Below are 12770 nucleotides of genomic sequence, written 5' to 3' on the forward strand. Positions count from 1 at the left end.
CTGGCCCTACAGTTAAACAAATGCTTTGGATATGCATTTTGGTATAAGAAATATTAATAATTAGTATTACCCGTGTGCCATGAGAGGAACTGACTAATTAGTAAACTAGACAACTCACAATACCCACCAGGAAATGCACATTGATTTCTCCTATTAAATTTTAGAGGATGTTGTTACCAGGATAGTTATTAAATTGAGATGAAAACCAAGCTGAAAATGAAACTATGTAACTGATCAGCTTACTGTTAAAGGCATATTTAGATACTCAAATAAAATAATTTATACCAGATAAACTTTTTCCGTCTGCAAGGAAAGTTAGTTTAGTTTGTGTCTCCCAGGCAAAATGATCAAACTCTAAATAAAGCAGCATTTGAAAGTAAGTGATAACTGTATATAATTCCATATATGCATAAAATGGCCCCTGTGATTAAAAAAAAAAAGATAAATCATTGCAAGTAAGGTACCTCTTGTGGGTAAAATATGAATCATGAAATCATTGGTCAATAAAGTTATTAAACCATTCTCAGAAATATTAGACAGGAATAGAAATCAAGATCCATTTGTAAAAACAAAAAGTAATAGGAAAAATTTAATAAGATGGCTAGCTAGTGCAGTGATAAAAGAATTTTTTTTTTTTTTAATTAGCTGAACTTGCCACTGAAATCAGCATCGTTAGATGCTCTGAAATCAGGACTGACAGTGTTTCCAGCCATTATGGCAATTTGAGCTCATCAATGAACACTTATGAACAAAACAAACTCATGTTTTATTATACAAAAAATCATCGTTTCTTGATTCAGAACCCATATACCTGATGGACTCTCTATCTTGTGTCAAGAAGCTAGGAATTCTCAACTGAGACAGTAAATAACATGTCATAGCATTACAATGCCTTACAGATTGTACATTGCATATAATGTAATTAAATATGTAAAATACAATGACTTTATGATCCCAAGCCTTATCCCTTACTAGTTGGGAGAACTTCAGCAAGTTCTCTAAATTATAGCTTATGCATCTGTAAAATGGAGCTAAGAATACCTTAGTATTGGTGGTTTTAAAATAAGTCCTCTAATCCAAGCACTTTGGAGGCCAAGGCGGGCAGATCACCTGAGGTCAGGAGTTCAAGACCAGCCTCACCAACATGGTGAAACCTCGTCTTTATATTAATTTTAAAAAATAATAATAATAAGTCCTCAAGGCCAGGCATGGTGGCTAACGCCTGTAATCCCAGCACTTTGGGAGGCCGAGGCAGGTGGATCACCTGAGGTCAGGGGTTCAAGACCAGCCCGACCAACATGGTGAAACCCTGTCTCTATTTTAAAAGAAAAGAAAAGAAGTCTTCAAATTCTTTGACACTCTTTCCCATCAAAAGATGGAAACTTATTCTCTTCCCTTTAAACATGGGCCAGGCTTAGTCATTCACTTGTAAGGAACTGAAGGCAAGACTGGTGCAGTGGCTCATGCCTGTAATCCCAGCACTTAGGGAGGCCGAGGAGTGCAGATCACCTGAAGTCAGGAGTTCGAGACCAGCCTGGCCACATGGTGAAACTCCATCTCTACTAACAAAAATTAGCCGGGTATGGCAGCAGGCACCTATAATCCCAGCTACTCAGGAGGCTGAGGCAGGAGAATCACTTGAACCCAGGAGGCAAAGGTTGCAGTGACCTTGGTCACACCACTGCACTCCAGCCTATGTGACTGAGTGAGACTCCATGTCAGAAAAAACAAACAAAACAAAAAAAGAAAAACATGGTCCAAAAATAAAGTGAGTTTATTTTTGGGTGTGACTATGAAACTCTTTGCTGAGACCTCAGAAAGTCTACAAGGTGTTGCTTCATAGGCCCTTTCAAGCAGACAAAAGGCCTGGCATTTTGTTTGTTTGTTTGCTTTTTCCTTCTTTATTTTTTTTCAACACACCATTGCTGGCTTGAAAGGCCTACAAATCTCAAGGGTGTCATTGGACCACAGCTTTAGGAGGAGAGAGAGAAGGGCTAGAGGAGATTTATTGGTATGGATTTTGCTTAACAGGGTTAGTTGTAAATTGATTAACAAGAGGATTATATATATATATATTTAAAAGAATTAGAATTAAACTGAAAGGGACATTCAGGCCTTTGGATTCCAGACTTCTAACAGCAGGAAGCAGTCTAAAAAGACTGTCACTCAGCTGCAAACATGGGCTACTTTTTTTTTTTTTTTTTTTGGAGACAGAGTTTCATTCTTATTGCCCAGGCTGGAGTGCAATGGCATCGTCTCGGCTCACTGCAACCTCCACGTCCTGGGTACAAGCAATTCTGCCTCATCCTCCCAAGTAGCTGGGATTACAGGCATGTGCCACCATGTTGGCTAATTTTGTATTTTTAGTAGAGACAAGAGTTCTCCATGTTGATAAGGCTGGTCTCGAACTCCTGACCTCAGGTGATCTGCAACATGGGCTACTTTTAATGGAAAAGGAAGAATGGCTCTCAAAGTTGGATGGAGAGCCCAGTGGTTGGAACCAAAAGCACGGTGGACAACTTCCAGGTGTAGGACCGAGCCCCATCAAGAAACTGGCAACATAATCCACAGCTGGATATCAGAATCCCTGTGTGCCAGTGGTATGTGCTTCCCTTTCCCGACTTTTTGAACAGAAGCATCTACAGCGATGATCCTGTGCTTGTTCCACTATTGTACAATATGTTGGATGCAGCGGGCAGATAGGCAGCTTGTCTTGATTCACGGGTCTTCAGGTGGAGAGGAACTGTACTGCGAAGCTCTACTCCAGGAACAGCACCCAAGGAGCCCCAGCCACTCCTGCACCTGATTTACACGTCAAGATCATGAACCTTGAGCCCAAGCCTGACGCTACAAGTGATACAATGTTTAAAGGGTTTAGGGTGGAGGAGTGAGTCTATTTTGCCTGTAGGGGAAAATGCAGGTAATGTATGTCCAGTGGGTAAATTGTGATGGTTTTAAAATATGTCCACAAATTCTATGATATTCTTCTCAGCAAAAGGTAGGGGCTAATTCCCCTTCCCTTGAATCGTGGCTGGCCTCACTGACTTAATTTTAACCAATAGAATATGGCAGAAGTGATCCTGTGTGATTTCTCCAATGAGGTCACCAACGGGGACACAGCTTTTGCCTTCTTCTTCTTTCTGGAGATGTTTATCTTTGGAACCCAGCCAGCACTGCGTGAAGAGGCCAAGGAGCTCCAGGGAAAGGTCATGTGGAGGTGCTCTGGTCGTAGCCCGTGCTGAGCCCCCAGCATCAACCTGCAGACCTGTAGGTAAGTGAGATTTCAGATGATGCCAGCCACCAGCCTCAAGTCACCCCTTCTCTCAGCAAGTTTTAAGTATACAATACCACATCATTAACTGGAGTTGTAGGACTTTCTCCTTAGATCAGCTGAAAACCGAGTTCTTGTCACACCGCCATGAGCGATTAGGCTCACAGACAATCTGGAGAATGAGAAAAATGGAATTTATTAGGCAAAAAGGGAAAAAAAGGTAGAGGGGTGGGAGACAGGAACTCTCAGCAGAGTGAGAGTCCTGCTAGCTGGTTTTCCAGCGTCGCAGATGGAATTCCAGGTTCCACCCTGGAATAGGAGAGGCCAGGCTCCTCCTCGCTGCAAACGGAGTGAACTTTCGGAGGCTCCACCCCAGTGTGCACCCTTGGGCTTTCTCAGAGTCACCATGTTGCATATCAGTACTTGTCTTATTTTAGAAAAATCAGTTTTGAAAGCCCCGTAGCAAGAAGAAAAATGGTAATATATTGTAGGCTATCATTCTGTGAAATGGCTGTATATGCAAAGTTGCTCCCAAATGCTGAAGAACAAAAGAAGGTGGCCGACAAATCCAGTGTCGGGAAAGGATGTTTCATCAGGGAACTTACAGACAGAAGGGTGGTCTTGGGCAGCAGCAAGACAGGTAGATCTCTGCACTGTTACTCCCCAGACCCAAGGCTGATGGGGAAGGGGTATACCTGCTCCAGCAAGACAATGAAAGGCAACTCTCCAGAACAGACAAGAAGGCTGTGTGTCATATCCTATAATTTGTGTGTTAACATCAAGGTTGACATGTTCTTACGCTAAGGACAGCAAATAAAGTAGGAATCAGGAGACATTCACGGGCCTGGGGCTAATCAGACGTCAGGCTGACAGGTTAGCATCCGAGAGGGAGCCACGTTTGTCTCCACAGTTATAATGCCAGAATCAAATGGTTACACCTGTAAATAAGTGCAGAAGAGAAACAGAGGGATTAGATGGAGGGAGGAATGATTTTTTCTTCCATTACCCAAATTTTCTGTAATATTTTTACTTCAGTAATCCAAGGAAACGCATATATTTTAAAATTTTTATCGTACATTCCCAGTCTAAATCGAGTTGTGTCTTTTCACGGACCTCCCTTCCTGTTAAATCAGGTAAAGTGGCTTGGAAGAGGAGCAGGGACAAAGCGGCATCCTATTTCTTGGAGCTTGGGGATCAACAGAGGGTTCACTCTAGAACCCAGATTGCCTACCTTCCCAGCTGATGCCCAATTCCTCACCCTGTAACCCCCCAATACTAGTTAGTTCTCACCTATATAAACTGAGTATTAGATCCAGTGCCACATTAAATGTGCATTATTTGTGTAAGCAGAAGTCACAGCTGTCTGAGCTTAGAGGCGATATCATCCAGTAGTTGGAGGAGTTGGTCAAAATACATGGGTTGGATACCTACCTCCACCGAGTATTGGCTGAGGGCTTGGCAGATGTAATTAAGGACCTCAAGATGAGATCATTCTGGATCAGGTGGGCCCTAAATCCAACAAGTGTCCTTTTAAGAGAGGAAGACATGACAGAGAGCAGGAGGTCATGTGAGGACAGAAGCAGAGATTCACAAGCCAAGGAATGCCCGGGGCCACCGGAAGCTGGAAGAAGCAAGGAACACATTCTCCCTTAGAGCCCCAGAGGGAGCCCAGCCCCACCTACCCCTTGATTTGAGTTCTGGCCTCTAGAACTCTGAAAGAATAAATTTTGTTGGATCAAGTCACCCAGTTTGAGGATGTTTGCAACAATTCTGGGAAACTAATATGATGGATGGGTCTCACAAGCCTAACCCTGGATGAAAAAAATCCAAGTTAGAGAAAACAAGGACACCATCTCAACAGCGTTTCAGAAACATGAAACCCATAGGTTGTACTGTTTAGGAATACATGTGTATTGACAAAAGCGTAACAAAACAAATGGGAATGATGAACACCAAATTTAGAGAAGTGGAAACTGTAAAGAATCCAAAGAAATGCATATATTTTAAAGTTTTTATTGTGCATTCCGAGTCCCAACCCAGTTACATCTTTTCACTGACCTCCCTTCCTGTTAAATCAGGTAAAGTGGCTTGGAAAAGGAGCAGGGATGAAGTGGCATCCTATTTCTTGGAGCTTGGGGATCAACAGAGGGTTCACTCTAGAACCCAGATTGCCTACATTGTACTACCTATACGTTGTACTGTTTAGGAATACATGGATCGCCGGGTGCAGTGGCTCACGCCTGTAATCCCAGCACTTTGGGAGGCTGAGGTGGGTGGATCACGAGGTCAAAAGATCGAGACCACCCTGGTCAACATGGTGAAACCCCGTCTCTACTAAAAATACAAAAAATTAGCTGGGCATGGTGGCGTGTGCCTGTAATCCCAGCTACTCAGGAGGCTGGGGCAGGAGAATTGCCTGAACCTAGGAGGTGGAGGTTGCTGTGAGCCGAGATCACGCCATTGCACTCCAGCCTGGGTAACATGAGCGAAACTCCGTCTCAAAAAAAAAAAAAAAGGAATACATGAGTACTGACAAAAGCATAATGAAACAAAAGTGATGAACACCAAATTTAGAGAAGTGGAAACTGTAAAGGGAAGGAAGGGACTACAGTGTGGGGAGTGGGGGGTCACAAAGCAAAGGCTTCACCTGTGTGGATAGTAATGCATTTCCCAAGCTGGGTGGTAGAGTGAAGGAGGATGGGTATCATAGGTTTACACCTTAGTGTATGTCTTAACTATTTCATTATAATACAATTTAAAAGGGAAGAAATGAAAAAGGACAAAAAGGAAGGTTGACAGCACCTTGAGGATGGGGGAGCTTCTTTCTTGGATAAACATATGACCTTTCAAGGTCAGAACAGGATGATTTGGTGCATATCTAGCTCCTGATACTAAGCAGGTGAAACTCACTTTGTTAATATTTAGTGTACTGCTGCTGCTTATAAATAATTCCAACAGTAACCTTTCATTGGAAAAACACCTGTACAGTGCCAACTCTGATTACTCCCTGTGGATACTGCTTAGCTAAAAATTAATATATCATACTTTCTAGAATGACAGAATGTGGGTTGGAATAAGAGAAAACAGTAATTTATAAGATGGAGTCATTACTGGAGGATCCAGGTACTATTTACTGACTTTTTTCTTTATTCTCAAGTCAACAAAATTATCGAGTCCACATTTGCAGAGTCTTTTATTGGCCTTAATCTTAGGTTGTCTATCAAAAACAATACTGCTGTGGATTAATAAACATCACAAACCCATAATAAACTGCACGGGCCCCTAGTCCTCCTAGGTAATACACGAGCTAAGCTGAAGACCATAAAAGTGGGCTGTCGTGCGCTTGCTACCTCGGCGTGGCTGAGGATGCCTGCTGGCTGCACTACCTGTAATATCCACGAGGTGGCAGCAACACCACGGCCGCCAGCCCGGGACCTCCAAGGGCGACTGAGGCTGCACAGTTGACGTCCTCATCACCAACTGGGCGGTCCTGGTTTCAAAACCAGATCTGGTTGTTTTCTTTGAGAGCTAGGAGTTAGACAAACACTGTGATTATTTTCAATGAAAAATTATTCATGCCAATCATGCAACCATAATTCGATCTCTGGTATAAGCAACCTTCTCTTTCCTTTTTAAAAATTTTTTTGAATATTAGGTGGTGAAATCCTGCATTACTTTAAAAACATGCCCAGGCCAAACGACGGAGACTCTAAAAAGATCAGCGGTTGCCAGGGGTTGGGGAGGAGGGAGATGAATTGGTGGAGCATGAAGGATTTTTAAGGCAGTGAAAATACTCTGTATTATAATATAATGAGTTCTATGTTGTTATACATTTGTCCAGACACATAGAATGTACACCACAAAGAGTGAACACCTATAATCCCAGCACTTGGGACTAAGGTAAACTGTCGACTTTGGGTAATGAGGTAACAAATGTACCCTCTGGGGGATGTTGATAATGAGGGAGGCAGTGCACACGCAGGGCAGGGGTGGGGATATGGGGAAACTCTGTACCTTCTACTCAATTTTGCTGTAAACATAAAACTGCCTTAAAAAAATAAAATCTTTTAAAAATGCCTTTCCCAAAACTGTGCTAGGTATGTCAACATTTCTAAAATAATGACAATTATGTAGCAAAAGTATACTGAAAATCTATGTCTACAATATTCAAAGAGAAACAGTCTTCCAAATAATTAGCATTTTATAAATGATAGAACCATTTACAGCAGGAAAATCACAACTGGATCCCGCCATCTCTTCTTGTTGGGCATTATTGCTAAAATTCAGAATCAGCTGAGAAATGGCACATCAAGGCTGTGTCTTACTGCGCCATATCTGGAAGCTCTGAACCTTGACAGCCTGACTTCCAAAGGATAATTATATGGTGGCCTTCAGAAATTTTCTCAGCAGATGCTGCCTAATTTTCTGTCTCATTTTGTGGAATCCAGGGTGTCTCTTCTGTACAACGAACTTAGTAATACCACTCCTACTGACCTATGGGTTACTGTGAGACTCAAATGGAATCTAGATTCTCAATAAATATTTGTTCAATAAATGATGAGAAGACTTTAAAAATTGTAGTTTTATAGACTACCAAAAACACATAATCCCCCTAGAATTTTGTAACTGTGATATAATGAGAAATATGTATTTGTTCTATCTCCGGTTACTGGCACAGAGCTTCTAAAACCCTTGGAATTTTCCAAGTGATGGGGTGAGAGGAGTGTCTTTTGTTCTTCATGATAAGCATTTCAGCCACACCTGAGTCCACCCTAATGGTAGGCCTCAGGTCCACCACACCTGAGTCCACCTTAGAGGATGGGGCTGGTTGCCAGAGGAACCCACCATGTGATTAGAGGGTTGGAACTTTCAGTCCCACTCCCAGACCTCTGGGGAGGGAAGAGGAGGGGATGGTATTGAGTTCAGTCACAAATGGCCAATGATTTAATCAATCATGACTATGTAGCAAAGTCTCCATAACCATTCTGGATGATGGGGTTCAGAGAGCTTCTGGGTTGAATATATCCATGTGCTAGGAGGGTGGTGCACCCCAGACTCTATAGGAATAGAAGTTTCTGCATTCAGGATCCTTCATGACCTCCCCCAGGTACCTCTTCATCTGGCTGTTCATTTGTTCTTCACTATATCCTTTGTAATACACTGGCAATAGTAGAGTGTTTCCCTAAATTTTGTGTGCTGGCGAGGTATTGGGAAGTGGTTGACTCCTGGGTTGGTAAGAAGACTTTACCGACAACTGTATAGGTTTGAAAAAAGAAAGTTAAAAAGAATGAACACTGCAGAAGAGTGCAGCGGGGCATCTCAGCAAGAGGACTGAGCACACCCCACAGTGGATTTTTTTTCTTAGAAGTATTTATGGACTTTAAGACGGGAGCTGAAGGGTAATTTGGGCCATATTAGCCTTGTAGATTATGATAAATGATGACATTTGTAGACATTTTGGTGCCTTCATGTCAGCAAGTGTTGCACAGTGAGTTTCGGCATGGCATTCTGGAGATGCATAGAAATTCTAGTTACTTATAAATTTTAAGTTGAAAAAAGGACTGGAATCAGAAGCTGACGTTAGATACTAGGAAGTTTAATTACTTCGAAATTCCCCCAGATGTGGAGTTTTGCCTGTTTGATGGTCACCAGGTGGTCTTTGCTCCCTTCTAAGTTCCTCAGATAAGGAGTTTTTGTCTTCCGGGCTTGTTCAATGATCACCAGCTGAGTTTCACTCTCCTCACTGTGAGCTGCTAGGCGAATTATCAAACCTAAGCGGGACACGGAAGCCTGATTTGTAGCCAAGTCAGACAGAAGCGTGAGTCACCCGGGGACCCACGACTTGCAATTGGCATCTGAAGTTGTAAGTGGGCAGTTTTGTGGGACTGGGTACTTAACCTGTGGGGTTTGTGTGAACTCCTGGCAGTTAGTGTCAGAACTGAATTAAATCATAAGATACAAAGTTGGTGTCAGAGAGTTGGAAAATTTGTTAGCATAGGAAAAAAATGCATTTGGTGTCAGAAGTCTCATCAGAAATATTTTTTTCCTTTAGTAATTACAAATACTGTAGGAAGATTTTCAAAAATGAATGAACTGTGAATATCCTTCCAACCATTTTGGAACGCAGTTCTCAACTCTGGGAAGGTTTTGTTTTTTTTTTTAGACATAAGGTTTCTTTTTTTTTTTTTTTTTTTTTTAGTTTCATTCTGTTGCTCTGGAGTGCAATGGCGCGATCTCAGCTCACTGCAACCTCCGTCTCTTGAGTTCAAGCAATTCTCGTGCCTCAGCCTCTTAAGTAGTTGGAATTACAGGCACCCACCACCACACCAGCTAATTTTTGTATTTTTAGTAGAGACAGGATTTCACCATGTTGGCGAGGATGGTCTCAATCTCCTGACCTTGTGATGCACCTGCCTCAGCCTCCCAAAGGGCTGGGATTACAGGCATGAGCCACCACACCCAGCCGTAGGAAGGTTTTGTTTTTTGTTTTTTGTTTTTGAGATGGAGTCTAGCTCTATTGCCAAGCTGGAGGGCAGTGGCACGATCTTGGTTTACTGCAACCTCCACCTCCTGGGTTCAAGTGGTTCTCCTGCCTCGACCTCCCAAGTAGCTGGGATTACAGAAGCTGCCACAATGCCTAGCTAATTTTTATATTTTTAGTAGAGACAGGGTTTCACCATACTGGCCAGGATGGTCTCGATTTCTTGACCTCGTGATCTGCCCACCTCAGTCTCCCAGAGTGCTGGGATTACAGGTGTGAGCCACTGTGCCTGGACAGTTTTTAAATGTCCCAGTTTTCAGGTTTTTTTTTTTTTTTTGCCAGCCAGCAGGGGAGAAACACCCATTGTTTTGTTGGTGTTCTAGATGAGTCAGCGACAGGAAACTGAGCTTCTTGAAGGTGCTCATCAACGAACTACCTCCTCATTTCAGCAGTGCCTCCAGAAAAGCTGGCATTCCTAGCCAATACTATCAGGTAGGGTGGTTCAAAATTAGCCAGATATTCACTAAACAAGGATTCTCAAGTTTTGATGTGCATACAAATCACCAGGGAATCTGGTCAAAAATGCAGATTCAGCCCCAGCCTCTCTGGAGTGGGGCGTGAGATTCTACACTGTTTAACCAGTTTGCAGGGCATGCTGGGACTCTGGTCAGTGGACCACACCTGAGGAGCACAGACCACGGCTCTATCACATGAGGCTGAGTACACCTGTGTTTCATCTTTGAGCTTCCCAACTGTATAAGAAAAATGACTTCCACAAATAAAGGGTCAGGGTCCAATGGAATATCTACTTTAATAGGTGTTTATCAAGCCAGTTCATTTGATCCTTGTTTTTGAAAGAAGAAAAGTTTTGCCCTTTTAGTCCTCTCTAATTTCCAGGTGACCACAGGCAGCTTTCCTTTTAACCGGGCATGGTGTGTGCTGTGGGCACGGTGGAGCTCCTGGAAGGGGGCATGCTGGGCATGGGTGTGGGGCCAGCCACTACCTGGGTGGCTCACGTCATTCTCCGAGATTGAGGGTCTGCTCTGCTGAGCTGGAGAGGCCAGGGGCACCTCCTAGGGGAACCATCGCTTGGCATGGTCCTGTGAGGTCTGGGTGCAGGCAGGTGGATCCGGGGGTGATGGGTCCTGGAGCCAAGGTTGGAGGCTATGCTCTCCCTGCCCAGTGTGCTCCAAGGGGCACAGCCAGGGATGTTGCCATGAACCAGGTGCTGTGTCTGCTCAGAAGCCACCAGGCCAGTGTGGGGGCACCAATGGGGATGACCAGTCAGAAGCTGAGATGCCAGGCAGGGGCTGTGAGTAGGCCACATCTCTGTCCTTCACAGGGCCCCAGCAAGGCCCCAAGGCCATGGGGCTGGCAGGGTGGAGCCATCCCCAAACCCAGTCTTGCAGCCTTGGAGGCACACATGCCCTGGAGCCTGCCTACTTCTCAGGGGCAGGTCCCTCAACTGCAGGGCAGTACCTGGCCCCCATGTGTGCCCACTGTCCTGGCTCCATTACTGGGAGTTCCCATCCCAGTCCCAGTGGCATCCTGGTGTGGGTGACAGGCAGCGTAACAGGCCTGCTGACTGGTCCCTGACAGTCTTGTAACAAAATAGGGAAGGGGCAGGAGGCTGGTGAGTTTGTCCTGGAGCTGGGTCCAGCCTGCCCGGCAGCCCCTTGTCCAGGATCCAGCACCTCCTCTCCTCCCTGTGGCCACCACTGGTCCTCCCTCTCCCTGCCACCCTGATTGGAGCTCAGAGCTGTTGGTTACACAGATGCCAGGGTGTGGCCAGCTCCTGCAGAGAGGCATCTGCTCATTGGCTGAGGCAGTGTCCCACCCTCCCACTCAGGGCCTGGCCTCTCCCAGGGTCTGGTCCCTCTAAAGGACTGGGGGGATCCGGTTCCTCCTGGGGTCTGGTCTCTGCGAGCTCTGATCTCTCCCAGGGTCTGGCCCTCCCTAGGTCTGGCCAAGGGCAGTACCATCCTCTTGGCTGGACTGACAGTCTCTCCGATGGCCCTCAGATCTGCACGTCGGCATCACCAAGAGGCTGAAGACAATGGAGGTGCTGGAGGGGAAGAGCTGCAGCTTCAAGTGCATCCTGTCTCATGAGAGCGCCAGCGACCTGGCCACGTGGACAGTCAGTGGGAAGAAGGTGGGCAGCTCCAGCTGCTTCGAGGCCACACGGCAGGGCCGAAAATACATGCTGGTGGTCCGGAAGACCACGCCGAGTGATGCTGGGGAGGTGGTCTTCTATGTGTGGGGCCTCACCTCCAAGGCCTCACTCATCATCAAAGGTGGGTGGGGCCTGCTGGATGGGGGCTTGTCACCCCGGCTGGTGGGTGGGGAGCCTGGGCCTGTCCCCAGGGGTCCAGGAGCTGGGCTCCCCGGCTGCAGAAGCTGCTGGGGGCGCTTTTGGGGCCTGCCTCCCCCCATTGTGGCCCAGCTCCCCTTCTGGAAGCCTCAGGGCCTGAGGCACCTGCCGGGTGCTGGGGGAAGCTCTGAGGTGGCAGCGGGGCCACACTCTGAGCTCTGATGAAGGCCTGGATTCTGGTCCAATCTGTGGTCCAAGTGCCCTGAGCGCTCAGTAGCTCCCCAGAGCTGGGGCTCACAGGGCCAGTCTGGCAGCACCGGCCCGGCCCGAGGCCCCAGCCATGGGCTCCGCTGATGTCACCGCCAGCACCTGAGTTCGCGCCCCTGATGCACGCGGTTGGTGCAGCTCAGCGGGCGGGGCTCACTCCTGGGACGCCGACCATGGCCACACTGAGTCGTCGGCCTGAAAGATGCCAATGGATAAAATTCTGTGGTGGTTGATCTTCCTGCCTCCCGGTCCCATGCTGGTGACAGTGGGGACACTGGCATTCCAGGACTCTGAGGCTCCTGAAGGTAGAGGTGCCAGAGTTTGAGGGTTGCAGGTTCTGTTGTCTTATTCACCAGAGAGCGAGTGTTCCCAAACGCTCATCCTTGCCCCAGTCCTGGTCTTGGCAGAGGTGGGAGGTTTTGGCTGGGTCTGTGCCTGGG

General features: G+C 46.0%; 1 protein-coding gene across 1 annotated transcript in view; it reads left to right on the forward strand.

Moving 5' to 3' along the window:
* The first annotated feature begins 6637 nt into the window (after positions 1-6637).
* The window catches only part of LOC135273592 (obscurin-like), a 64712-nt gene continuing 58579 nt past the window's right edge, over positions 6638-12770 (forward strand). Inside the window, 2 exon segments of the mRNA XM_064372781.1 lie at positions 6638-6731; positions 11774-12046. Coding sequence (XP_064228851.1) covers positions 6638-6731; positions 11774-12046 — 367 coding nt within the window.

Source organism: Aotus nancymaae, unplaced genomic scaffold (genome assembly GCF_030222135.1).
Source record: "Aotus nancymaae isolate 86718 unplaced genomic scaffold, 86718_ANA_hifiasm-v0.15.2.pri h1tg000008l, whole genome shotgun sequence".
NCBI classification, from domain to species: domain Eukaryota; kingdom Metazoa; phylum Chordata; class Mammalia; order Primates; family Aotidae; genus Aotus; species Aotus nancymaae.